The sequence below is a fragment of the Zeugodacus cucurbitae genome, chromosome 6 (genome assembly GCF_028554725.1).
Source record: "Zeugodacus cucurbitae isolate PBARC_wt_2022May chromosome 6, idZeuCucr1.2, whole genome shotgun sequence".
Taxonomy (NCBI): domain Eukaryota; kingdom Metazoa; phylum Arthropoda; class Insecta; order Diptera; family Tephritidae; genus Zeugodacus; species Zeugodacus cucurbitae.
The window spans coordinates 64,568,380-64,593,798 of record NC_071671.1 but is presented as its reverse complement, the minus strand read 5'-3'; the positions used below and the strand labels follow the sequence as shown (position 1 = coordinate 64,593,798).

At 33.7% G+C, this 25,419-nt stretch overlaps 8 protein-coding genes across 9 annotated transcripts; 4 read left to right on the top strand and 4 right to left on the bottom strand.

The window, feature by feature from the left end:
* Positions 1 to 903, top strand: LOC105211620 (uncharacterized). Its single transcript, XM_011183144.2, has 3 exons — positions 1 to 123; positions 203 to 538; positions 602 to 903. Exons 1-3 carry the CDS (start codon positions 70 to 72, stop codon positions 818 to 820), a joined length of 609 nt encoding a protein of 202 aa, XP_011181446.2. The 5' UTR covers positions 1 to 69; the 3' UTR covers positions 821 to 903.
* A 1,870-nt stretch (positions 904 to 2,773) lies between these two features.
* Positions 2,774 to 3,682, bottom strand: LOC105211617 (uncharacterized). Its single transcript, XM_011183139.3, has 3 exons — positions 3,540 to 3,682; positions 3,125 to 3,460; positions 2,774 to 3,061 (listed from the first exon to the last, which is right to left on the bottom strand). Exons 1-3 carry the CDS (start codon positions 3,591 to 3,593, stop codon positions 2,843 to 2,845), a joined length of 609 nt encoding a protein of 202 aa, XP_011181441.2. The 5' UTR covers positions 3,594 to 3,682; the 3' UTR covers positions 2,774 to 2,842.
* Positions 3,683 to 5,646: 1,964 nt separating this feature from the next.
* LOC105211616 (uncharacterized) lies at positions 5,647 to 6,553 on the top strand. Its single transcript, XM_011183138.3, has 3 exons — positions 5,647 to 5,802; positions 5,865 to 6,200; positions 6,264 to 6,553. The coding sequence occupies exons 1-3, from the start codon at positions 5,749 to 5,751 to the stop codon at positions 6,480 to 6,482; spliced, it is 609 nt and encodes a 202-aa protein (XP_011181440.1). The 5' UTR covers positions 5,647 to 5,748; the 3' UTR covers positions 6,483 to 6,553.
* A 3,401-nt stretch (positions 6,554 to 9,954) lies between these two features.
* Positions 9,955 to 11,450, top strand: LOC105211615 (protein TsetseEP). Its single transcript, XM_011183137.3, has 3 exons — positions 9,955 to 10,118; positions 10,525 to 10,848; positions 10,919 to 11,450. Exons 1-3 carry the CDS (start codon positions 10,065 to 10,067, stop codon positions 11,324 to 11,326), a joined length of 786 nt encoding a protein of 261 aa, XP_011181439.1. The 5' UTR covers positions 9,955 to 10,064; the 3' UTR covers positions 11,327 to 11,450.
* An 881-nt stretch (positions 11,451 to 12,331) lies between these two features.
* On the bottom strand, positions 12,332 to 16,254 carry LOC105211614 (uncharacterized). The gene is made up of 4 exons (XM_029039893.2): positions 16,239 to 16,254; positions 15,674 to 15,720; positions 14,624 to 15,625; positions 12,332 to 12,839 (listed from the first exon to the last, which is right to left on the bottom strand). The coding sequence occupies exons 3-4, from the start codon at positions 15,065 to 15,067 to the stop codon at positions 12,651 to 12,653; spliced, it is 633 nt and encodes a 210-aa protein (XP_028895726.1). The 5' UTR covers positions 15,068 to 15,625; positions 15,674 to 15,720; positions 16,239 to 16,254; the 3' UTR covers positions 12,332 to 12,650.
* Positions 16,255 to 19,830: 3,576 nt separating this feature from the next.
* LOC105211710 (uncharacterized) lies at positions 19,831 to 21,108 on the top strand. Its single transcript, XM_011183299.2, has 2 exons — positions 19,831 to 20,375; positions 20,461 to 21,108. Exons 1-2 carry the CDS (start codon positions 19,974 to 19,976, stop codon positions 20,773 to 20,775), a joined length of 717 nt encoding a protein of 238 aa, XP_011181601.1. The 5' UTR covers positions 19,831 to 19,973; the 3' UTR covers positions 20,776 to 21,108.
* A 92-nt stretch (positions 21,109 to 21,200) lies between these two features.
* LOC105211613 (uncharacterized) lies at positions 21,201 to 22,184 on the bottom strand. The gene is made up of 2 exons (XM_011183132.3): positions 21,698 to 22,184; positions 21,201 to 21,630 (listed from the first exon to the last, which is right to left on the bottom strand). Exons 1-2 carry the CDS (start codon positions 22,100 to 22,102, stop codon positions 21,286 to 21,288), a joined length of 750 nt encoding a protein of 249 aa, XP_011181434.1. The 5' UTR covers positions 22,103 to 22,184; the 3' UTR covers positions 21,201 to 21,285.
* Positions 22,185 to 23,979: 1,795 nt separating this feature from the next.
* Positions 23,980 to 25,414, bottom strand: LOC105211612 (protein TsetseEP-like). 2 transcript variants are annotated; one of them, XM_054233882.1, is made up of 3 exons: positions 25,034 to 25,414; positions 24,724 to 24,970; positions 23,980 to 24,663 (listed from the first exon to the last, which is right to left on the bottom strand). In XM_054233882.1, exons 1-3 carry the CDS (start codon positions 25,412 to 25,414, stop codon positions 24,188 to 24,190), a joined length of 1,104 nt encoding a protein of 367 aa, XP_054089857.1. In that variant the 3' UTR covers positions 23,980 to 24,187. The 2 variants fall into 2 exon arrangements, with proteins under 2 accessions (XP_054089857.1, XP_011181433.3); XM_011183131.3 differs by having other exon boundaries at positions 23,980 to 24,970.
* Positions 25,415 to 25,419: the final 5 nt, after the last annotated feature.

The following is a 25,419-nucleotide window of genomic DNA, read 5'->3' as shown; positions in this document are numbered from 1 at the left end:
AAAAAGCAGTCCAATGGCTTGGAAAATTCATTCGCTTACAAGTAAACGTAAAGTAAAGGACGAAACAAAATGCAGACAGCAACTTCCACAATTTTGTCTTTGGCCCTCATTAGTGCCGCAGTGGTAAGATCAAATATAATTAAAACTTTTTTGTTACCTCAAAACAGGTATAAAATATTTCAACACTTTACTTACTCACCAGGCTGTACCGGTCGCATCAATTGCCAAGGCCCGTGCTGACAATGGTATACTCAACTTGTTGGCGCAATCCAATTTGTTGGGTTCTTCCGCTGATCCTGACATCACTGCCGAATGCTTCAACCATTTCTCGCCGATCTTAAATCAAATTTCGACCAACTTCTCCGTTCAATATGAGCAATGTGTCACAGTGGCCTCACAAGCAGCGGCCAATCTCTCCGCCAAGGCAGCACAGAATCGTGTAGCTTTCGTGAATGAAACCTCCGCGATCTGCAGTGCTTTCACCTCCTGTCACAGTGACACCGCTAACTTGGATTTCTTCAACTGCTACGCCACAGCCGTAAGTGTTTTTGCAGGACATCAATTGTTTTGGAACTAACACTAAATATTTTCTCTCAACTAGGCCTCAACTGATATCAATGAAATCTACAATTTGTCGACCGACGCTTCGAACGCAGCTATTTCTCTTAAGGGAGGATTGCAACAAATCAAGGACACCGAGGACATCTGCACCAACACCGCTCAAAGCACCTACACTGAGAAGACCTCCGAGACCTTTAAGGAACTAAATGAGTGCTTCGTCAATGGCTTGCCAACAGCTAGCACTATTGCCATTAATTAGGCTAGTATGCGAAGATTTGGCTAGTCAAACTGTTAAAATCTGTTTATGTTGTCAAATAAAAATGCGTGAATATTTAAAATTTATGTTTTATGGTCAAATATCTTTTATTGCTAGTATACTTTTAGGCAATGTACCCAATATACAGCCACATTGATATTGAAATTTTAACTGTATATGAAAGATTGCGCTTCGGCTTTACCTACATTTAAATATAGGTCGACGTGCTACGTGAAATACTTTGTATATTAGAATCATAGAATCATTAGAATCCTAACGGTTATATATGTCGTTCAAAGCATCCTAGAATTTAACTTATACTATGAACTCGCCACTAAGGCAAATGAAAGATGAAAGAAACCTTCAAATATATAGTGTAAATTTTATGTGAACAAATTATTTCGGAGCGTTGCTATAAAAAAACTTTAGTTATCAAATATTTTATTTAAAATAACTTTTAATGTTTGGAGATCTTAAACTAACTCTGAAAAGACATCCTTTGAGGAATAATTAAAATATATAATTTAAACAATTAAAATATATAAACAACAATTGACTCTTATATCAAAATATTTATTTTATTTTTAGGCCCCTTATTTCCCTAATCACCTCTAATTAATAGCATGGGAACTGGTATCTATGATGTCACTGATAATCGATATCAAACATATGTACCTACAAGTTTATTGCAAGTACAATTAAACACAATTAAGTATGTATGATAACGGTATTATGTTGACAAGCACCCGAAAAGATATGACAAACTCAAAAATGTATGTATTTGTACTCGAGTGCTGAAAATGAACGTGAGCTTTGCCACTTGACAATATTATTTATTTACTTTAAATTGTACTACGTATTACTGTTATAAACAAAAATTATAGATTAAATTAAATATAATTGACATTTAATGTGTAGTTAATTTTATTCTAAACAATTGAATAGAATTGACCAGTTGAATTCAATAACATATAATATAAAAAAGAATAGTTATCGATTCGATGAGGAGGAAAATTCATTCATACCAGTCGCTTGTTCGCAATCAGCAGGTGCCATAATCATTTATATAGATTTAGGGTCAAATAATAACAGTACTACTAGCTCAGGACCTCTACTAAGGTCAGAACTACAGTTTACCATTACTTTTTTATTATTTCTTTTGTTATTTCGTTAATATACCAACACCTTTGCGAAGATACAGTTACAATTAAACTCATATTTTGGTAAAGGTGAATCATAAATTGTATACAAAATATTAATGAATTGTCGTTTATATAGTATTTCAAACGCTTATTGATCGATGGCCAAATCAAAGCCCCCATGCAACGAAAGTCTAATTTTAACTAATAATAAATATAAGTGACTCATAAAAGCACGACACAGTTTTTACTACAACTATTTTCCCACGATCCTCTATGGTTGGAAGCGTCAGACCTGTCTTGACTTCATAGATAACAACATATATAAAGACACTCAATCATAGTTGTATGTATATCAGCATGAAGTTATAAGTTTAACAACAGATAAGAAAGTACGCATTCGGCTATTCATTTGTCTTAAAGAACTCGAGAAGTATATAAATATATTAAGACAAGTTTTACCCAAAGTTGTCAAAGGATTCGGATAGTACATAAAACTGAAGGGTTTGTTTAGATCAAAACAGTTATTTACGAGATGTTTCGGAAAACGAAGAGCATCACTGATGTAATCGTGTGTCGCTGTTTTAGTCAAATGGATTAAATCTGACTCCATCCTTCAACACCTGGGACCATACCCTATTACTATTGCACCCTACTATTGCATATCAGTAAAAGTTCGATGTTAAACATAGAGTGAACATTCAGTATAGGCTACAAACGAAGAAGCATCTCATTGAAAAATGCTTATACTAATTTTATATGCAATGAAATTAAAAGAAAATATTTAATTTTTGAATATTTTTTAATATTGAAATTGATTATTATTACGATTAATTAAAACATTCATCGGCAACTTATATTTTTATTATGGCTTGCTATCTTAAGCTTAAGCAGAAGAAACAGTTGTAGCGACTGACAAGCCATTGACGAAGCACTCATTCAATTGCCTATAGGTCTCAGAGGTCTGCTCCGTGAATGTGCTTTGAGCGGTATTGGTGCATACGTCTTCGGTGTCCTTGATTTGTTGCAATCCTCCCTTAAGTGAAATAGCTGCATTCGAAGCATCGGTCGACAAATTGTAGATTTCATTGATATCAGTTGAGGCCTAGTTGAGATAAAGTTATTCGGATTAGTACAAAAATAAATCATTTCCTTCATAAACACTTACTGCTACTGCATAACAGTTGAAGAAGTCCAAGTTATCGGTATCACTGTGGCAAGAAGTGAAAGCACTACAAAACGCGGAGGTTTCGTCCACGAAAGCTACACGTTTCTGTGCTGCCTTGGCGGATAGATTGCCCACTGCCTGTGAGGCCACGGTGACACATTGCTCATATTGCACGGAAAAGTTGGTCGAAATTTGATTTAAGATCGGCATGAAATGGTTGAAGCACTCGGTGGTGATTTCAGGATCAGCGGAAGAACCCAACAAATTGGATTGTGCCAACAAGTTGAGTATACTATTGTCAGCACGGGCCTTGGCAACGGATGTCACCGGTACAGCCTGGTAAGTAAGAAGAGTGTTTAAAGTATTTTATACATTTTTTGAGGTAAAAGAGAAGTTTACTTATATTTGATCTTACCACTGCGGCGCCTATGAGGGCCAAAGACAATATTGTGAAAGTTGCAGTCTGCATTTTGTTGCGTCCTTTACTTTAAGTTTACTTGTAAGCGAATGATTTTTGGAAACTACGCGACTGCTCTTTTATACAATTATCTGCATATATTCTGCATAGTACCATTGTAAGTTTGTATAGTTTGCTATTTACCTTTCATACAATTTTGATTGAGCGGTTTTTGCTTTGTTTATCAGTTAATGCTGCTATTAATGTGTGATGTTCTTAAAGACTTTCCCACACGCTAAGCAGTGCGTCAGGTGTGAGTGACTCACTTATGCTTTCCATTTGTACCGATTGTATTGACATCCGCTTAGCGTTACTTTTGCACCTTTGCATATGCAGGACTTAGGCAATCGCTTGTACAAAATGAGAACCTAGAACGTCTGAAGTCTAATTTAAAAACTATGTAAAAGAGTGATCTTACCAGACTGGAAACCTTCAGCGTCCAGGGCCGCTAAGTGGAATAACTATTGTTAATATATATAAGTCAATCAACTCTCTAAATATGTCTAGATATATAAACATAAAATTTACCACTAAAATTATGAATAAAATAACATTTAACTTTTAATAAATATCAATTTATATAGATTTTGTTGTAAAAGTATATATTATCTAGTAACATTTTTAACAGATTTAATGCTTATATAAATATATATGTAATAGACATTTTCAAATTCCATTTTGCTGCCTGATATTTTTCCAAGAATTCGGTACTTTTTAAACGGTGCTGTGTCTGTGTGTGACTGTGTACCACTATTAATTTATCTTTACTAAAGTGAGCAGCTTAGCTTTTTCCGAGAATTGCAAATAACGCACGATCAGTTAAGTGGCAAAGTATCCATTCAATTTTTGTCCGAGGAAATTATTTAATTTCTCCAACTTTTTCTGCAAATAAATGGATCTAATGGTATCTTGAAAAACAGGCTAAAGTCGAGCTCCTTTCCGAGTCATGTACTATATTTATACAAGAAGCCTACTATTTATACTCTTAATTTCCTTATTGCATTTCGTTTCATGTCTAACATATTTATATTTGTATATAAAAATCAATTTAACTAACACAAATCAAGTTATGAACCGATCCCATTTACCAATTAAAATATGATATCAGAATATCGAGGAACTATTATGCATCAAATCTGGTTAATATAGATATGTGATTTGACCCAAAAGTGAGCAGATCCACTCAATTTTTTATATTGATTTACATACAGATCTTCGGAGTCAACACTACTATGCATCTTTATCGAGTTAAAGTACTTTCAGTAGTTTTTAATCAAATCATCTTGTGAGGATTGGGCGTGATATTAGCCGATTTCAACCAATTTCACAACATAAGACGAGTCAATGAAGGGAAATTAGTTTAGTTGATATACAATTAATAGAAAGGTGCTCACGACCACTTAAAACAAAAATTTAAAACACGTATGACCATCCCTACTGAAATCTCGTATGCCATTTTACTTTTTTATCTTCAATTAAAATGATTTATACCAATCGTTTCAGCGTTACTCGATACATATGTATGAATAAACCAAGTTCTATAGAGATATCCTATTATTTACTCAAGTTTGATATATATGACTCTATATCTAATTTAGAATTTACAAATAAACGTTAGGTAGACAAAACTCTGTTCGGTATATTGCGAGAACATAAAAATGGTTACGGAAAATGTTGTTATATACAGTAGTAATATCTGGTATAAGATCTCAATATTGCTTTATGGTTTCTACCTAGGTCCAGGGATCAGAGAGTTCACATATTTTTGACACTCCAAAATAGAATTAATTGTACAAAATAAAGTTTTTATGTTTTAAAGTCAGAATGACCTTCAGCCATAACATCGAATTCAAACTCAAAATATTGAAAGTAAAATATAAAAATTGTGTTGAATTCATGACTCATAAATATGGTACGCAACTTAGCTTTCCGTTTTAATTTCCAACGAAGTTGTCGCTGGTGACAAATATTTTCTTAAAAGCTTAATAGATAGAGAATCAACAAAAAAGCTGCTCAATCAATTTCACGCGTGGCAGGCATTTGCAAATTATCAACAAACTTACAAACACTTAATGCTGCATTTGATGAAAATTAGTATAAAAGGCAAACTCCAAACTTGACCTACTCATTCGTACTAAACTACTCGAAAAGTGAAAGACTTCGCAAAATGCAAGCCAGCGCTATTACAATCCTTTCTTTAGCTCTTATTGGTGTCACATTGGTGAGTTAAATCTCGAAGAGACTGTAAGTACTTAAATTACTAAAACATTTCTACATAAACAGGCTGCACCGAGATCATCAGTTGTCAAGGCTCATGCTGACAATGGTATACTGAACTTGTTGGCACAATCCAATTTGTTGGGTTCTTCCGGTGATCCTGAAATCACCACCGAATGCTTCAACCATTTCATGCCGATCTTAAATGAAATTTCTACCAACTTCTCTGTGGAGTATGAGCAATGTGTCAACGTGGCCACACAAGCGTCAGCCAATCTCTCCGCCGAGGCAGCTCTGAATCGTGCAACTTTCATGAAGGAAACCTCCGCGATTTGCAGTGATTTCACCTCCTGCCACAGTGACACCGATAATTTGGACTTCTTCAACTGCTACGCCACAGCCGTAAGAGTGTTTAAATATTAAAACTATTTTTTGTATTAACTTGAACAATTTTCTCATAACTAGGCCTCAGCGGATATCAATGAAATCTATAATTTGTCGACCGATGCTTCGAACGCAGCCATTTCTCTTGAGGGAGGTTTGCAACAAATCAAGGACACCGAGAATATCTGCACCAACACCGCTCAAAGCACCTACACTGAGAAGACCTCCGAGACCTATAGAGAAATGAATGAGTGCTTCATCAATGGCTTACCGTCTGCTAGCACTATTGCCATTAATTGAGTCAATATTGTTTCTGGCAAAACTGTTTTAGTTACAAAATAAAAATTGGGTACAAGAATATTCAAAATGTATTGTTTAGTATCCTCTTTTTCTACTTCATAATTGGTAATGTTTTCTAGGTGCAAAAGGTGATCATAATCAAAAAAAACAATTCAAATAGCACAGCTTAAGCTATGAACTTGGTATATCGACATGATGAGTAAAATTTTTAAATGGTATGACTTTGTATACGTATCACCCTATACACATACACACATAGTCCATCTTAACGCCACATATATTCTATTGAGACTTTTAGGCTCTAAAACAGTCACATATAAGTATAGAGCCATGGCGCCATTGAGTTAACTGTAAGTGAAAAAACGCTTTGACTTTTTTCAACAGTTGTCGATACATTGTTTTACGCCTAAAACTATGCAATTTTAATTAATTTGTGATTAGTTCACATTTGTTTTCTAGTATAAACACTCACTGACTAAGCTATTTTAAATTAAAACTGTTTAACTGTTTTGTTGGGACATGTAACCAATTGTTAACAAACAACTCAGCACTGAATTCATACATCCGGTTTCGGAAAAGTAATTAGATTGTTCTCTTCATTGGCTACTGTCATAAACACTAGTTCTAAAATTTGGTATACAATTAAATGCATATAAGTCATAGTGAAGCCATTATGTACATGGTAGATAACAAACTAATTAATGTTTAATATATCTTAAGCGATTGTAACATCATAGAATATGAATATATTCGAGATGCATATCACAACAGAAAGATTAACATCAAATTTTGGGCATCATATGATCACAATATAGCACATCACATGACTTGATATCATGTGATATAACATCGCATGATTTCACATCATATGATATCATATCACATGATGTCACATTTTAAGTTCAAATTCTATGTAATTGCATTACAATAGGATTTTGCGGTAGTACAAGTGTAATTCTGAATCCTAAAAGCATAAACCTCAAGATTATCTTGAGGAGAATTCACAAATAAAATTGATTCATCAGCACGCCAATCACTAATTCAAAGTTCGGCGCTATGCCGTCGGACTATAATTGGTATACAGTAAATAATACCATCAATTCAGCAGCATCTAACAATTTTTTTACGAATGTTGTCTGAAACATTATCTTACAAAACAAAAATTTTTCCAAACACATTTGAAGTGAGAATTCTTTTTGCTCTCAAAATCTAACCAAAGCAAAAAAAAACCTAAATTGTAACTATATTGCAACTAAGCGAGTGCACGTGAATACCCAGCACCTGTTTCAAACTGCTGACTGTAATTAAATCAGCACTTTCTACATTACTGATAACTCATGCAATGCAATATCTTTTCGTTTCATTTATATACTGATAAGAGCAAAAGGAGAATTGCTTACCCAATAATGTGCTAAAAACTTATCTGCAAATAATCAAGTAATCAGAGTAAATTTAACTTCTAACAACACATATTGATAGGAAAACAACTTGAGTTATTTACTTCCCTTGAGTCACTTATATTAGGACAGGAAGTGCAAAAACCCCCAAACAAAATTGCAAACAAAAAAAAACAAAGAATGCAAGTAAAATACAATAATAGAAAATTAAGTGGTTGTCAATGATAAAATCATCACACACTTGGGCAAAGCTAACTTAATTTAAACTTAATAGAAGTGTTTGCCACTTATCTAAATTAAATTTAGCGCATATTCATAAAGATTTTTATGAGTAGTTCCTGGAAATTTGAGTACTTAACACCTTGTGTGTATTTTTAGACAAATACTGATTTGCTTTCAAATTGATAAAGTCATTGTGACACTCGAAATAAAGTAGACGAATTGTTAATGAAGCAAGTAGAATACGTTACTTGAGTTATTTAACTATTGGAGTAATTAACATCCTTTCAATATATGTGATGTTTCTTATGCTTAGGGGGTTTTAAGAAGTATGTACTCTCGTGTAAATATATTCATTACTTAATGGATGATATACGATTACATTTACCGAATGTTATGAAAGTACTTGCCTTCAATTACAAATCACCTTTAGGACATTTTGGCTTTTATTTATTTATGACAAACAAAATGCTCTGCTTTAAGTGAGAGTCAAGTTCACTTTTTTGTGATCAACAAGTAAATCAAGTAACATTTTAAGAGTACATATTATTTTGCCATACGGTCTCAAACATGTAGACAATTATTTTGTTACGAAGGCCAAAATCTTAATTAAATACAATAAAAGCTTGAATCATAAACTTTCTTTAAACAAGTCTATGTTATTTTCCATATGGACGTTAGTAACCTCTAGGAAAAATTTGAAGCATATGAGGCATTTATGCGCTTTAGCTAAAATATTGTTCGAAAAATGTAGACGCATTTCACTTTATTAATGAAAGCTCCAAAAGCTTTTTAAAAAATCTCAAAGATGCTGCAGTCCTCGTGAAAGCTTAATTTTGTATATAATCACTTTAAAGCGATCGTTTTGTATAATTTTAATATTTAAAATGATGAAGATTTCGCATTTAAAAAAATTCTGAGTATTATTAGAGCTTTTAATCTTTTGGTACGAGTATAATTATTTTCTAAACTTTCTCAGTACAAGTTTCATTTAAATATATTTAAGCTCTTTAAAAACTCTTTGTGCTTTCGTTTCACATATGTGAGGGTCTTCTGAGATATTTCTGTGATATTAGATAGAGCTTTTGTAATTAAAATTTATAGTTTCCCAAAAAATATAATAAAATATAATATTGTTAATAGTTATTAATAACATACTCGTCTTTAATAAGCAACTTAATAGACCAAATATTCTACTTCTCAACAGTTCTTAAGCTTTTAAAAGCTTTCCGTTCATTTCAAAGTTTCTTCCTCCTCTTTCCACAATGTCTCTAGAAGTATTTTGTACTGTACTTACTTCATTACTTATTCCAATATGATTTAAAGAAAATATTTAAAATTAGTGCCGCTATTAGCTTTTGAACTTTCCCACAGGGTGCAACAACCACTCCCATAAATCGCAATGTTTGCGCTAGAGAGTCGCTTTAGATAAAACTTCTTAGAAAACAGCACTTTTTTAAATCAATGAAGGAAATTGTAAACAGATATATGTTGATATATTCGCTGTGATTACACTTTTTATGTTCAACACAATGTTTATAGTCTACGATATAAATGCGATCATAAAGTATATGGTATATACATACATATATGAGGAAAGCTACTCGAAATACGCAAATCAAAACTAAGCAAATACTTTCCCATGTACTCATAACGGTGAGCATCCAAGTGATGTGTGTATGTTTATCAAATGCTAATAGAAACTTACATATGAGGGCATCTGAATATCGTATCTACTTGCCATGCATATGTTCGTAATTATGTGTTGACGCACCGCACTTCACAATCGTGATAAGGAACTCTTAAGAGGCCTACAAAGCGTTGCTGGCAAATGTTTATATAAAATCAGTGTGCGACACTGCGAATTCAGTCAAACGCACAACAGCTTACGGTATAGCAAAAATCAAATTAATCGAGCGAGTGAAAAGGATATTGCGAGGATACAGGAATAAAATAAAATAGAAATATGAAAATGTTGAAAATCGTTTTATGCATGCTGAGCGCAATCCTTGTGGCGGAGGTTAGTGATTGTGAAAATATATAAATTTTTTTTAAATAAAAATACTTAAAGAAAATAATAATTATTAATACAAAGTAAAATTATTTTTTAGAAAAAAAATGTTGACAAATAAACTTTTTTTTTTAATTTCCATATTTTGTTTAAAAAAGTTTTTTTTTTTTTTAAAAATGTAGAAACAAAAAATTATTTCATTTAAATCTTTTATAAAGTATTTCTCAAAAAAAAAATGTTTGGTAAACAATTTTTTTTTACTTTTTTCTTCAAACATTTTTTAAAAATAATGTTTTTTATATTTTTAAATATTTTTTAATTTCTTTTTTAACTATTTTTTCAAATATTTTTTTTTACTTTTTTCTTCAAATATTTTTTTAATAATACTTTTGTAATAAATATTCTTAATGGACAGTGCGCGCTCCCCCGCCACATTTCGGCTCGTGCTGACACCTCTTTGGGCAACTTCCTGCTCAACCATCAAGGACGTGCCACCACACCATCATCCATGCAATGTTTCAGCATTTATGTGCCACTCCTCAATGAAGCGTCCAATCAGTGGGCCATAGCATATGAGAAATGCGTGAAGGCGGCAGAAGATGGACGTAATGGCATTTTGGCGGAGGCGAACTCGCGCAACAAGGACATCTCTACTGTGGCCGGCGGTATTTGTGGTTATGTGCAATCGTGTGATTCAAATGTCGACGATTTATCGGCACTCGACTGTTTCGGCTATATGGTAGGTGGCAAAAGAAATTATTTTTAATTATTCATATACATTTTCATTATCTTGATTAAATCTCTTGCAGTCCTCAAACACAGTGTCCACCATTTATACTGTCTCCAATAATGCCTCGGATATAGTAGCGACCTTACGTCAACGTATTAATCTTATTGACATCGATTCCTATCGCTGCTCAAATGCTAGCGAACGTGAGTATATCGAACGCACTGGACAAATCTACACAGCGCTCAACTTCTGCTTGGAAAATGGTCCACCACCAACAATACCACCACCGACAAGCGCCCCCAATGCACCGGTTGCTAGCGTAAATGATATACAGCTGATTTCTGCTCCACGCCGCACACCCACTTTAGGCCTCTTGAGCAGTGGGCCACAGGCGTCTGCCGCTAAACCTGCACCAAGAAGTAATTTAAGTTCCACCTTGAATAATTGGTTGCAACAAAATAGCAATCAAGATGCTGATAATGTGTAAATTGTTGGCGTGCAATAATGCAACAAGACATTTATCGACTATAAATGACATTAAATGTGACAGAAAAGTTAACTGAGAGACCAAAACGTTCATATAAATATAAATATATTTAAATTTTAAAGCAAACTTGCGTTATTTATTGCCCTTATTCTAGCTGCTAAAGCGTTCCAGTTATTTTCTTAAATAGTAGAGAAATGTTATTAAAAGTTATTAGTCTCCAGTTTTTTTTTGGCTTTGATCGCTAAATGATGGTTCCAAAAACATATGAAATAGTTCCTCTGTAGTACTGGCTCTCCTCTTCGTTAATTTAGGAACTGACCTTCCTATTATTCTATTATCTGAGGATCTTAGCGAAATTTGGATGACGTGTTCTAGAAGATTTCCGCCATATTTTGACTTGATGTTATTATGTTCACGTTTTTATACTATTCTTAATGCTAACATTGCTTTTGGTGTTTTTGTAGGCCAAAAACAATAATGTGTTAGCGAAAACACGAGTAAACTAACTAATTATTTGATAACAGCAAATCTTTCATCTTATCCCTGCTCACCGTCAAACTCATATGTTTCTTATACCAATGCAGAGAAGCAAACACCGTGATTCTACACATTTACTTCAAATTGAACCGGTGCAATCTGGTTACTATTGTTGAATTAGTTTCCGTACTTCTACTTAATCATCATAATCGTACTTAATGACATCTTGGCACAAATTTGAGATTCACATTCTTGAAGAAATCATTTTCGGTATTAAATAACTTATATATATCGTTTGACTGCATTTTCTGGCACTCTCCTTTCTTCTAGAATTCCTACATAGGTCTTCATATATTCGATAGTCGCGTTAAAACTGAGAAATTTTCTATTATAGTCTAAACGAGAATATAACCCTATGAGAGGATAAAATATAATTATATGTAATGTTTACTAGTGATAAATGTTTTAGAGTAGTAACAGTTCATTTTCAAGCATAATACCAGAAAGAATTAAAGTTTTATCAGCATATCTTCTGGTGTTATCTATTTATTTTACACTGTATTATTTACTTAAGTACTACATGCGTATATATGATTAACATTTCATATTTATACATACTCTCTTTAACTATTTGTGCAGACATTTAACTCAACACGAGCTAAAGTTCAGCACTAGTACTTAATTATTTACATACATTGTATCAAGAAATAACAATAAATCTCCTTTAATCAAATAAATAAAACTTAAATCAATACAAAATTATAGTGTGCCATAAATAAATTAGTTTAACTCTTACATTCTCCTTTACTCTACTAATATTAATAGATAATTATTTTTCAAAATAGTTTCATGTCGCTTTCAGACACTTCGACAGTTTCAGAAACGCTTTGCTTGACGCATCTACATATTGCTGCTCGGCTGAGATAATACACAGCAGTAGCTCCTTTTCCGCTTCTTCATATTTATCCTCCAGTTCCACAATGGCGGCGCTTGAATTCAAGTATACTTGTTGCATTGTGTGCACACTCTTGTAGGACTGTTTTGAGAAAAAGTAGAAAATTAAAATTGGTTTGAATCCAAAAATTAATTGGTTTAAAAATAAATTATTTAAAATAATAATGTTTTTAAGGTTGTTAAATACTGTATTATGTTTGCAAGAAAAAAAAAAAAACGTTGGTTCATATGCCCTCTATATTTCACTGAGTTGACTGAAACATTAAAAGCGGGTTTCTAAAGTATATTCATATAAATTTATACTGATTTGGTCAGATTTCTTAAGTCAAATTGCCCCCCACCCCCATTAGATATTCTTATAAATAGTAGACATTAATCAAATAATATTTAGAGAGAGCCTTACCATAACAAGAGAGAGATATTGAGGGTAAGGGAGAATGACAGAGCGATAGAAAAAGAGAGTGAGAGAGAGAGAGGAAAAATAGAAAGTTGTTTTAAGCACAAAACATTATTATTTTTTTTTCTCAATAACCCTTCTCAACTATAGTTGGACTCATGGTTATCTTAGTTACCATTGATGTCCATTGATGTCCATTAATCCTATAAAATTGCTGACGGATAATATTTTTCCCTTTAAGAAAACGAATATTATCTCGAAATATGACACAACAACTACCGATTTGTGAATAAAGTAAATTAGCTTCATGGAAAATTTATGTCATCTACTAAATTGTTGCATTGAAGTGTATTTGCGCTACAATCTTACACTTGTAGCTAAGCAAAAATTAATTCGTGTTAAGTATTATTGTATTAGCTTATCGCTCTTGAGTTTATCGTATTAGTTCTGCTATTATTTGTAGATAATTTATTAGAATTATATGACATAATCAAGTGTGTAAGTAAATAATGAATTCTTAACCGAGGAAATGACATCATGCGTATTAATTACGGTAATACGGTCAATTTAGCTGATTTTAAAGTATATATTTTAACGCAATTGTTGGATTTGATAATTAATAAATATCATGTAGAAAGTATTAAATCAAAAATTAAATAAAATATATTTTAATTAAATCAAAAATTAAATAGAATAAATTTGTATTTTACAACTTTTACTGTGATAAAATCATGAAATAAAATTCTGCTTTGATCGTTAAGAAGTAAAAATTGTCGTGCAATAAAATTTGTCAGTACTCGTATAAAATTTTTATTGCTGTCGTAGAGTAATGCAATAATTATAGCTGTAATTTATAGTGGAATAAAAAAAAATAATAGGCAAAAGTGACAGAAGTTTATAAATTGATATTTATTTATACAAAAGCAGAACGCTACTGCTGTTCACCTCAGGTTTAGTTGAGACATCTTACCCTTTTTATTTTACAGCTTTTTAAAAATTTATATGTTTTAATGAAAATTCTATAACTCGTAGTCTTTCTAACTCGACGTTTTTTGTGGATTATGGTGATTCGAGTTAGATAAGTTCCACTGTATATATAGAAATACAGCTATAAGTAACTATGTACATAGTTAAAAAAAAAAAAATAATAATTATACTTGTATAACCAGAACATTTGCATTGTTTTGGACCTCACTTCAACAAAATATTAGTTACAGACCTCATGTCGACTGAGGGTTAATGTTACTGGACTCACTCAGCTTGACTTTTTAAGGTGAGGTATCAGTGAAGAGCTTAATATAAATATTTGTTTTAAACACTTTTTTTCGACATTTTAGAACCATGCCAATTTACATATTCAAACGTTATAACGCACTCACTTCCCACTTTTCTTTACAATGTCTAATTTTTATTTTTCCTGGAAACACTGTCGCAAAAAAAACTCAACTATATCATTCACAAGCACTCACATGTTGCGCATTACATTGAAAGTATTCCAGATCCTCCACAATTTGCATACAATCACAGAGATTCTTACACATCACTGTCACTTGCTCCTCCATTTCCTGTCGCGTTGACCATTCGGCGCTCACAAATTCCATACGCCGCTGTCGGCCCAACATTTGACATGCACGATATGCCGACGCATAGGTGTTGCTCGCATTACGACTCTCCAGCAAGAATCTCTCAAAGCAATTATTTGCATCGCGCGACACAGCCAAAGCGACATCACCAACAACAATATCATTCGCTAACACACCACCATCAACGCCAATGCCGACCGCATTATCCGGCCATGCCGCCGCAATTGCCTGCGTCTGCGTCTGATGATTGCAACAGCTGTTGGCGAAGCAGCAGACAACGACCAAGAGTAGCGCCGCTAACAGTTTTAACGATGACACTTGCTGAGCCATTGTTGATTGGTGTCGGACATTTGCTCACACCACGCTGTCCGTACGTTTACGTGCAAACGTAACACAATGCCGTAAAGCACGTAGATAGACAACAGCAGCAAGTAGGCGAGATTGTAATGTGTAATTGATGGCAAATTGCGGTTGTTGTTGTTGTTACTGTTGCCGTACTTAGTGTTGTTGCTATTGCTTTGCTGCAATTGTGCGGTGCACACACCCAGCTTCGAATGACTGACTGACAGCTATGTACTATGTGTGTTTGTTTATGCGTACGCAGACAATTTGGTTTATTTCACTCAACTCGCAATCAGTTGTGCTATTCAGTTGACAGGCTTGGAAAATAGACAGGCATACCGTTAGACAGCCAGACAATAATTGCGGTGTACGTTACATGAGCTCGGCATTGTGTCGACTAATTATTATGGCGGTGACGGCGGCGGTCGCTCAGCAGTAGTCAATCAAATACTACACACGCTTGAGTGGCGGTATATATGTATGTGCGTGCGTGCGAGGGGAAAATGGTTTTGGTCTTATCATAAATTGTAGGCAAGTTAGATTTAGCTATAAAGAATATCAATTAACCATACCACAAATATAATTTCAACTTACCTTGCATGCTAGCGTGCTGAGTAGGGGCGTTAGAGGTCTTTTAAATGCTGGAAATATTAGAATTATGACGATTAGTAAAAATTAGAATAAATTTTTATAATTATTTATAGTAATTTAATTAAATTAGTATCAAATTCGTTGTTCAAAAATCAAAAATCATTAAATTGTATGTGCACTTTTCGAAACCACTGTACTATCTAATTAACAAATTTCAATTAAATTTCTTTTGTTTACATATTAATTGTACATTTATCATAAAATAATTAATGATAAATTTTACGCGTTTCACCTTCATCATTCATTGAAATTAGCCAAAAATATATTTTCAAAAAGCAAAAAAAAGCTTAGTGGATCACTTCAGTACAACAAGTTCCCAAGTTTGCAGCACAGTACAGTGTTGTCCATATTTTAAGAACTCAAACAGAGACAAATAGAGCGAAAGATACATATTTTTTGTAAATTATTTATTTACTCGCTACCTCCCACTATTTTTAACACGTTTTTGTTGCTCTTAGTGTCTCAGATGGCCCGCGATAACAATTTTCTAAAAATGGATTGTAATCACCTTAAGTGCAAATGTTGTTATTGGGTTGTTCTCTTTACATGTGGTGTTTTAAGACATCTCTAAAAGAAAGCCTAATGATATCAGATGGTCTCTGAAAAATTTATAATCAATATAATCATACTTTACAGTGAAAAAGTGTATACAATCTGCTTAATTTATAACAACTTCCTTTTGCTTATCACCTTAGACATTGTTCGCTTTTTCAGTTCCTAGAATTTAAACAAACTAGCAAATGCAGATAACTTTTTTATAGTATTTTTAAGAACGCGCTATCTGACTTATTATCTCTGAGTATTATTAACGACACAATACGCTTTTATTTATTACTATTTCCCGTGTTGAAAAACAGTAACAATAAATATATATCTCGTCATTAAATTATCATGAATGGTTTTCAAAAATATTGAACTGAATATATACATATATATAACATACAATGGAAGATTAAACTTTCATTAAATTAGTAAGCAACTGATTCACGAAAAATGTTAATTAACAACAAAAAATTGATAAATAATACTATATGCAAATAAGATCACGAATGCCTAGGATACTAAAATACCAAAATACAAAATACAAAATACAAAATACAAAATACAAATACAAAATACAAAATACAAAATACAAAATACAAAATACAAAATACAAAATACAAAATACAAAATACAAAATACAAAATACAAAATACAAAATACAAAATACAAAATACAAAATACAAAATACAAAATACAAAATACAAAATACAAAATACAAAATACAAAATACAAAATACAAAATACAAAATACAAAATACAAAATACAAAATACAAAATACAAAATACAAAATACAAAATACAAAATACAAAATACAAAATACAAAATACAAAATACAAAATACAAAATACAAAATACAAAATACAAAATACAAAATACAAAATACAAAATACAAAATACAAAATACAAAATACAAAATACAAAATACAAAATACAAAATACAAAATACAAAATACAAAATACAAAATACAAAATACAAAATACAAAATACAAAATACAAAATACAAAATACAAAATACAAAATACAAAATACAAAATACAAAATACAAAATACAAAATACAAAATACAAAATACAAAATACAAAATACAAAATACAAAATACAAAATACAAAATACAAAATACAAAATACAAAATACAAAATACAAAATACAAAATACAAAATACAAAATACAAAATACAAAATACAAAATACAAAATACAAAATACAAAATACAAAATACAAAATACAAAATACAAAAATTGTTCAATGCTTAAGGCATTAAGAAAGACGAAATACATTAACAACGATCTACCAATGACTAAAATGAATCTTGAAGCTAACACAGGTGACGTATATTTTTGTCTAGCACTGTACTTTAATTAGTCAATTATCAATCACTTCTTATCAGCTGGATATGGTTCGAATAAAATTAATAAAATGAAATTGTTTAGACTCTTTTATGGCACAATGCGGATTGTAAATAAACTTTAGTTGACAACTAGAATAGTACAGCTGATTCTGGACTCTCATAAAGCAGACAAATATCACTAGATAATAACAAAGCGGTTCTCACATAAACAACACAGCAATCTCTCCAGAACCCTATCCTCGGTTTAATCTTATCTCTATTAATATAGTCTGCTCAAACGTTCTCAAACTTAACAAAACCTAACTCAAGCTAACCTCATCAACTAGATACTTAGTTTTCATGTATACATAATCAGTTTATGAACTTTCGAACTAAGCAACCAGTAATAAGATGCATTAAATTTCCAAGCGTTTTAGCTAAGCTACCCAACTATATATACCAGAAACTAAGTATTAGATATACAATATTGTCAGCACGCCAAGAAGAAGAAAAATATTAAATTGTGTACGCATTTATTTGTTTACTGCACTTTTTTTATTACCTTTACAGCACTGATAAGAGAGTACATACATACATACTGATATTGCTATAGCGTTGGGCATATCCACAGCGATGTATATTCATACACCGGCAGAAGAGGTAGGAATTGAGTTACTGATAAGCGTCACTGGAAAGCTAATTACTCAGTGAGCAGTTATTTGAGTTTTTTATACACTTTCATATAAACAGTTAGATGAGTGCATTTTAAAGGCAGTAGCGACATCTTTTATTTGTCATTAGAGTTTAATTTGGTTTTTGCACATGCTGAATATGTGTTTCAATAATTCTAATTGTATGTTCCACTATATTTAAATAACCAGAAGTATTGGTTCCTAAATTCCTGCTAAATTTTATATTGTTAACCGAAAAAAGGTGAAACTGAAGTATGAAGTTAACATATTGGTAGCATTTACTATTGATGATAACAACCTTGACAACATCTTCAGTGTTAAAATCTATGAGCCAATAATGTCTTCGAGTTAACTTTTTCTGGATATAAGGGGCTCGAAAAGTTTTTCTGTGAGTTTTGTAAAACAATTTCCATGATTTTAAGCGTTAGCCCCGTAATTTGGCAATGTGAATGAAAAACAAGAAAAAACGTTAACTTCGGCTGTACCGAAGCTAATATACCCTTCACAGGTAAATTTCTTTTAGTAACTATGAAACATTTTACTAATACTTTTTAGCCGGGTTGTTTGCTAGAAACATTAAGGTTATATAGTTAACCGATCTGAACAATTCCTTCGAAGATTATATTATTACCTTAAGCAGTAATCCATGTTAAATTTCGTGAAGATACCACGTCACATGCGGAAGTTTTCCATACAAGCCCTTGATTCCGATCATTCGGTTTTTATGGCAGCTATATGCTATAGTGAACCGATCTGAACAATTTTTTCGGAGATTAAATTATTTCTATTAACAATAATTCACACCAACTTTCGTGAAGATATGTAGTAAAATGCGGAAGTTTTCCATACAAGCCCTTGATTCCGATTGTTCAGTTTGTATGGCAGCTATATGATATAGTGGTCCGATATCGGCAGTTCCGACAAATGAGCAGCTTCTTGCAGATAAAATAACATCTGCAAAACGATATCTTAAAAACTGAAGGACTAGTTCGTATATATACAGACGAACATGGCTAAATCGACTCAGCTCAACATACTGATTATTTATATATATACTTTATAGGGTCTTCGACGCTTCCTTCTGGGTGTTACGAACATCGTGACAAACTTAATATAAATTCTTAACATTCAACTTATATTTATTTTCAAATAAAAAAAATTAAGAGGTCGCCCTATTTTTTTATTATAAACTATATACATTTCCGAATATAGCTCTAAAAGAACATCCAACTACAATACTAAAATAGCACCTTATATTTTTCTAATTTTGAAATAAAATAAATATTTGAAACCATTTGATCACATTAATGCTGTGAGCAGGGCTTTAAAGGCATAATGACCAGGGAGTCAGTAACTTCTCTCTCCTATCATACGAGAACGTTGACCCATTGCCATTGCAAAATTTATCAATCATATTTATATGTATCTACAAGCACTAAACTTGATATCGAAACGATAACCGACAGCAAATAAAAGATAAATTTCACCAAAAATTCAAAAAAAGGTCGCTGCATGCTGGTAATAAATTATAAAATGTTACAACGCTGCAGTGAGTGCCACAGTACAATTTGTTAGTGTAACAGTGAGCAACGCGAAAACAAATATAATTGAATTGTAATAATCCAAGAAAAGTATTGAAAAATTTTCCAGGACAATTAAAGAAAGCTAAAACCATAAAAGATGACACGTTCACTGGCATTCACACTGCTTAGCGTCCTTTTCATCGCCATGCAAGCGCATGCGAGCCACGCAGGCTCCCACAGCAGAATACACGAACTCAACACCGATCAAACATTGATCAATTTCCTGCTGAACACACGCAACTTGCAACAAAGTGATCCGAAACGCTCCAACGATTGCTTCACTTACTACTTGCCGCAACTTACCGACTGCTATGACGAATACGAAAGTGATTATACGCAATGTTTGTTGAGCAGCGAAGATAGACGTAAAAAAATTGACAAGTCCACCTATCAGTTGCGTGATGACATCGAAGATAGTAGTGAGCATGCCTGCAAACTGCTTCAGAATTGTGTGCCCAATAAGGACTCTATAGATTACTTTGAATGCTTCGAGTCGGCGGTGAGTAAAGATTTTAGCAAACATAAAGTTATGCTTTTCTAAACTTCTCGAATATTTCTCTTCGCTGCTTCTTCTGCTCCTACAGAGTAATAAAAATCAACATACAATGTATAATGTCTCCACAAGTGCCACCGATACGCTGGCTAAGGTGAGGCAAGCCTATAGCGATTCCGATTATCTGGAGAATGTTTGTTTGGTCGCTTCAAAGCGTAAATACGACGTGAACAACAAGGTCATATTGAATAATTTACAAGGCTGTCTGAATGGTGAAACTGCAGTGCCTACAACAACACCACCACCAAGTTCAACAACTACTCTGAAGCCAACATCATCTTCAACAACTCTGAAGCCAACAACGTCATCAACAACTCCGCTTCCAACAACAACACCAAAACATTAGTTTAGGCCCAAAAACAACGCTGAATTATGTATATTTCAATTAGATCACGATTATCGCAAAATTGTTGGTCTCATTTGGAATTAAAAAGTTCAGAACAGAATTTGTATAGACTACAATAAACATTTTACAACTCAACCTACAACCTAGAAAACTTCTAAGCTGTTGCCAACATTTTCACCACTTTCTCATTCTCTGAAGAACTAAAAAAAGTCGTCGTCGTCGAGCTTTAATCTGTCGCTACTGTGACGTCACTCGAAATAAATCTGTAAAATTCGAATGATTCCAAAGAATAAAAGTCAAAAATTTTCAATGATAATTTTTTATTTTATTAAATATTTTTTAAACTATTCAGTGTATTGACTCTAAAACTTAACTGTTACGTTACATAATTATATCGAGATCTTTAAAATCAAATATTTTGAAACTTCTGTGCGATTGCTTTAATACTTCTTTTAATAATTAATTACAATTTTAATAACTCAACTTCTTTCCACAACTCAACTCACATGCCTACACACGTTTCAAGGAGTTCCACTTGCTCAGGCGTGCCATTGCGTTGTGGGCGAGTAACCGCTGACTTTCGGCAGACTGAGTGGACTCCTCCGCACTTGCTGTAGGAACGATAGTCACTTCTTCGGGTGCTATTGGTACAGCATTTGGTGGGCTCCAGTCACCATTCAAACATTCATTGAGATACGTTCTGCTGACAGCCAACTCATTGACATTCTTAACACGCGCCTCAGTGGTGCATACACGTTCGGTGTCGTTGATGGCTTGATATGAAATTGTCAATTTGTCAGCTATGCGTTCCGAGGTAACTGTGATATTCAACAAATTGGCGCTATTGCCGCTAGACTGTAGAAGCAAATTAAATTAGTAAGTAGACACAACCTATTACATATATTCTCTGGTGAATACTTACCGCTTTACTGTAGCACTGGAAGAATCGCAAACCGTCGTCGACATATTCACAAGCGCTTAGATCTGAGCAAAGCGCATGTCCATCATTCAAAAGATCTTGACGTTCCAAAGCACTTTGTGCTGACAGCAATTTCTTTGCCGCCGTTGCTCTATCTCTGCAACCATTGTACTCCTTATAGTAGGCCTCATTGATCAGAGTCTGATTATTCAAATACCAATCGAAACAGGCATCGGTCTCCTCGGGTCCGACCGGTCCGCCACGCGTCAAATGCAATGTCTGCACCACTTGGCGTAGCACCAAGTTTTGCTGCTCGAGCAATGGCTGCCAGTCCATGGGTGTTTGTGCCAAGACGCTGCTGATGGCAATTGTTGCCACCAAAAGAGAGAGTAGAGATTTTGCTGCCATTTTATACACTTTTATTATTATTTAATTTAATTTCTTCACAACTGTTACACTTTGTTGTCTACCTGTTACTGGTCTGCCAAAGCACTGGTCAACGGTATTTATATGAATGTGAAGTAGTTGCGGGGAATTTTTCGATTACATTGCTCATTATGATTAAATTTTGGAGTGTTTGATTAAATGTTTTATTTCCGTTTATACCAACGCACAATGTATTAATAGAAATTCTATTAAGTAGTAAGATATAGTGGATGTCAGATGACGCACCGATTTTAATTCTATTAAGTATAATTTAAAAATTTCGAATCTCAAAAATAGTCGTACATTTCTAAAACGAAGAAAGTGGCAGGTTTCATGTGTTTCTTAAACTTTCTTATAATATTCATAATACTGATATTCGCAAAGGTGCGCTGGGTACATGCTGTTTAGTTCCTGAGATATTATTTTGTTACTTTTAACTCCTTATCAATTGATTTGACTACTGAAATGTGTCTGATAATGCACCTATATACATTTGGTACGTTCGTACTATTGTGGTTTCTTGGAAACAATAGAAAAATATACCATACCCATAAGTGACAGGTATTTAAAAGTGTCTAAAGTATAAATGACTAAAAAACGATATTATAATCTTATGATTCATTTCAATAACGCTTGTAATAAATATTTGAAAAATAAACATAATAAAATAATAGACTTTGAAGATACAAAGGGATGAAATTTAACATTTCAACAGATTTCCAAGAGCAATACGACTAAGTTTATTTAAATAATACGAGTCTTACCGGCAAAGTTCAGTCTAAAAGTTTCTCAAAAATACAAGACAGACATCAAGTATATTTTTCTGAATAATTTCGCTGGGAATCTTCCGCAAATCACTAAAGTCTCTAAGCGTTTCTTCGAAGTTGGTGATAAAAAGTCTTGAGCTATTAATAGTACTAGCTTCCTCTTTTACGATAAATCTGCAATGGGTTCCAGAACACAGCGATTTACCAGCTAACTATGAAGCTGAAGAACTTGTTAGATTGGGCACAAAGTTACAATTAGAATCCGATAATGATATTTCCTCTTTGGTCTGAGTCTCAGTGGAAGCAATCCCTGGTTGGTTCAACGATAATGGAATATGTACCGCACTTGCCGATTGTTGAAATTTAAATGGAACGACAAGAATTCTAATATGAGTTCTCACGGAACACTGTTTGATTGATGGGCATGCATACAGATTGGGGACCCTAAACAATGATTACTACAGAAGCTGTCAAGAAATAGAAGAAGATGAAGTCCAGACCAGAATTCGCGGAAATTATTATCTGTATTAGTATTTAGTATGCATACAATTTGAGTTGTATGCTTTACTAAGAATTAAATATTAGATCGCAGAAATGATAAGATTATATACGACAATTAAGGAAAGGCGCAATAGCTCAAATATTTTTATACAGTATAGGTTTACACGGTACTCCTGCATCTTATAGATAAATCTGCAATATTATTTCGAGATATTACAAAAATTTATCAATGAATCGGAACAATTAAATTCGGTTGGTAAACTGAGTACCGTCCACATCGTGACTAAATGTCGATCCACTTATCTCACTAATAAATGCAAGTGTATTGAACTGATATGACTATTCATAAGCTTATCTATGACTACAAACACCACATATTTATAAAGTTCACTAAAAATTAACGATTTCAACTGAAGTGCCATTTAAATAATCTTTAATTGGATTGAATTTGGGAGCACCATAGCTACCATGGCACGTGTTTCTACAGCTCTCGAGGCTCTGCACACATGCCGAAAGTTCTGCCGCAATTCTAAAACCGAATTTTTAAAGGTGATAATTATAGATTTGTTTCAAAAAAACAACAAAAACAAATTGAGTTCTTCCAATAAGGGTATATTTATAAAATAGAGTTTGTACTCTTGAATTAATACAATTTGTAAATAGTTTTTTCGAATTCTTAGAAAATAATGACTTTTAATTTCTATTTTATTTTTTTTTGATAAATGATTTCTCAATTTAATACTAAATCCGATAACATAGATAGTTAATTTTTGATTTTAATTGATTTCAACTATTCAGTTTAGTGCTTGCTCAATGCAAGTCTGCTTTTTAGTCTAGCGAGAAGTTTTCGCATAGCAAACAGATCTTCTTCAGGCATGAAATCACTTTCTGTTGTTGCTTCTGGCTCGGGTGCGGGTGTGGTTTCTGGTTCACCGGGTACCACTGTAGACTCGGGAGTTGTCTCTACCGGTGCAGGTGTAGTTTCTGGTTCAGCAGGTACCATTGTAGACTCGGGAGTTGTCTCTACTGGTGCGGGTGTAGTTTCTGGTTCACCGGGTACCACTGTAGACTCGGGAGTTGTCTCTACCGGTGCAGGTGTAGTTTCTGGTTCACCGGGTACCACTGTAGACTCGGGAGTTGTCTCTACTGGTGCAGGTGTGGTTTCTGGTTCACCGGGTACCCCTGTAGTCTCGGGAGTTGTCTCTACTGGTGCAGGCGTAGTTTCTGGTTCACCGGGTACCACTGTAGTCTCGGGAGTTGTCTCTACTGGTGCAGGTGTGGTTTCAGGTTCTCCAGGTACCACTGAAGTCTCGGGAGTTGTCTCTACTGGTGCAGGTGTGGTTTCTGGATTAGAGGTGGATACTTCTGGGGGAGCAACAGTCGTTGGTACAGACGATTCGCCTCGAAGACAGCTTTGCAGTTCCTGGTTAGTCTTATAGGTTTTCTCCACGTAAAGACGCTCAGTTGCATTCGTACAACGGTATTCAGCACTTTCTATTACGCGATATTCTTCGCGCACCTTTGCCAATGATTCGCCAGCATTTGCTGAAATCTCGTACATGCTTTCGGTGCTTTCTTTGCCCTAAAAAAATTAACTTGTTTAAAAACAATTTACTGCAACAGTCAGCCGACAAGTTCAACTTACAGTACTCGAGAAGCAACTGAAATAGTCGACAGATCCAACTAGTTTAGCGCAAACGTTCAGCGCCTCACATGATGTCTTCGCGGACTGCTCAATCTCATCGCGTTCCGGTTGTGTGGCAGCATCGACATTGCTCCTTTTATCATCAGCTTCGTCCAAGCACGCTGCAAAGCCTAGTCGGTACTCCTCGTTGTGATCGTCCAAAACTTTGAGGTAATAGTCAAAGCAGGCTAAACTTTGTTCCGGGTTGGCGCGTTGCTGGTCTCGCGTGTCCACCATTAATTGCAATATATTGAGCTCTGTGTTACGTAGCACATTATTGCTTGAAGCACTGAAGGCTGTGCCTGCTATAAGGCTTAGCAGAATAATCGTTAACTTGTACATTGTGT

Coding starts and splice junctions, on each gene's coding strand:
- LOC105211620 (XM_011183144.2), top strand. CDS start 70: ATGCAGACAGCAACTTCCACAATTTTGTCTTTGGCCCTCATTAGTGCC. Junction 124..202: donor CCCTCATTAGTGCCGCAGTG/GTAAGATCAAAT, acceptor CTTACTCACCAG/GCTGTACCGGTCGCATCAAT. Junction 539..601: donor TCAACTGCTACGCCACAGCC/GTAAGTGTTTTT, acceptor TCTCTCAACTAG/GCCTCAACTGATATCAATGA.
- LOC105211617 (XM_011183139.3), bottom strand. CDS start 3,593: ATGCAGACTGCAACTTTCACAATATTGTCTTTGGCCCTCATAGGCGCC. Junction 3,461..3,539: donor CCCTCATAGGCGCCGCAGTG/GTAAGATCAAAT, acceptor CTTACTTACCAG/GCTGTACCGGTGACATCCGT. Junction 3,062..3,124: donor TCAACTGTTATGCAGTAGCA/GTAAGTGTTTAT, acceptor TATCTCAACTAG/GCCTCAACTGATATCAATGA.
- LOC105211616 (XM_011183138.3), top strand. CDS start 5,749: ATGCAAGCCAGCGCTATTACAATCCTTTCTTTAGCTCTTATTGGTGTC. Junction 5,803..5,864: donor CTCTTATTGGTGTCACATTG/GTGAGTTAAATC, acceptor CTACATAAACAG/GCTGCACCGAGATCATCAGT. Junction 6,201..6,263: donor TCAACTGCTACGCCACAGCC/GTAAGAGTGTTT, acceptor TCTCATAACTAG/GCCTCAGCGGATATCAATGA.
- LOC105211615 (XM_011183137.3), top strand. CDS start 10,065: ATGAAAATGTTGAAAATCGTTTTATGCATGCTGAGCGCAATCCTTGTG. Junction 10,119..10,524: donor GCGCAATCCTTGTGGCGGAG/GTTAGTGATTGT, acceptor CTTAATGGACAG/TGCGCGCTCCCCCGCCACAT. Junction 10,849..10,918: donor TCGACTGTTTCGGCTATATG/GTAGGTGGCAAA, acceptor AATCTCTTGCAG/TCCTCAAACACAGTGTCCAC.
- LOC105211614 (XM_029039893.2), bottom strand. CDS start 15,067: ATGGCTCAGCAAGTGTCATCGTTAAAACTGTTAGCGGCGCTACTCTTG. Junction 12,840..14,623: donor TTCAATGTAATGCGCAACAT/GTGAGTGCTTGT, acceptor TTCTCAAAACAG/TCCTACAAGAGTGTGCACAC.
- LOC105211710 (XM_011183299.2), top strand. CDS start 19,974: ATGACACGTTCACTGGCATTCACACTGCTTAGCGTCCTTTTCATCGCC. Junction 20,376..20,460: donor TTGAATGCTTCGAGTCGGCG/GTGAGTAAAGAT, acceptor CTGCTCCTACAG/AGTAATAAAAATCAACATAC.
- LOC105211613 (XM_011183132.3), bottom strand. CDS start 22,102: ATGGCAGCAAAATCTCTACTCTCTCTTTTGGTGGCAACAATTGCCATC. Junction 21,631..21,697: donor TCCAGTGCTACAGTAAAGCG/GTAAGTATTCAC, acceptor TTGCTTCTACAG/TCTAGCGGCAATAGCGCCAA.
- LOC105211612 (XM_011183131.3), bottom strand. CDS start 25,414: ATGTACAAGTTAACGATTATTCTGCTAAGCCTTATAGCAGGCACAGCC. Junction 24,971..25,033: donor TCAGTTGCTTCTCGAGTACT/GTAAGTTGAACT, acceptor TAATTTTTTTAG/GGCAAAGAAAGCACCGAAAG.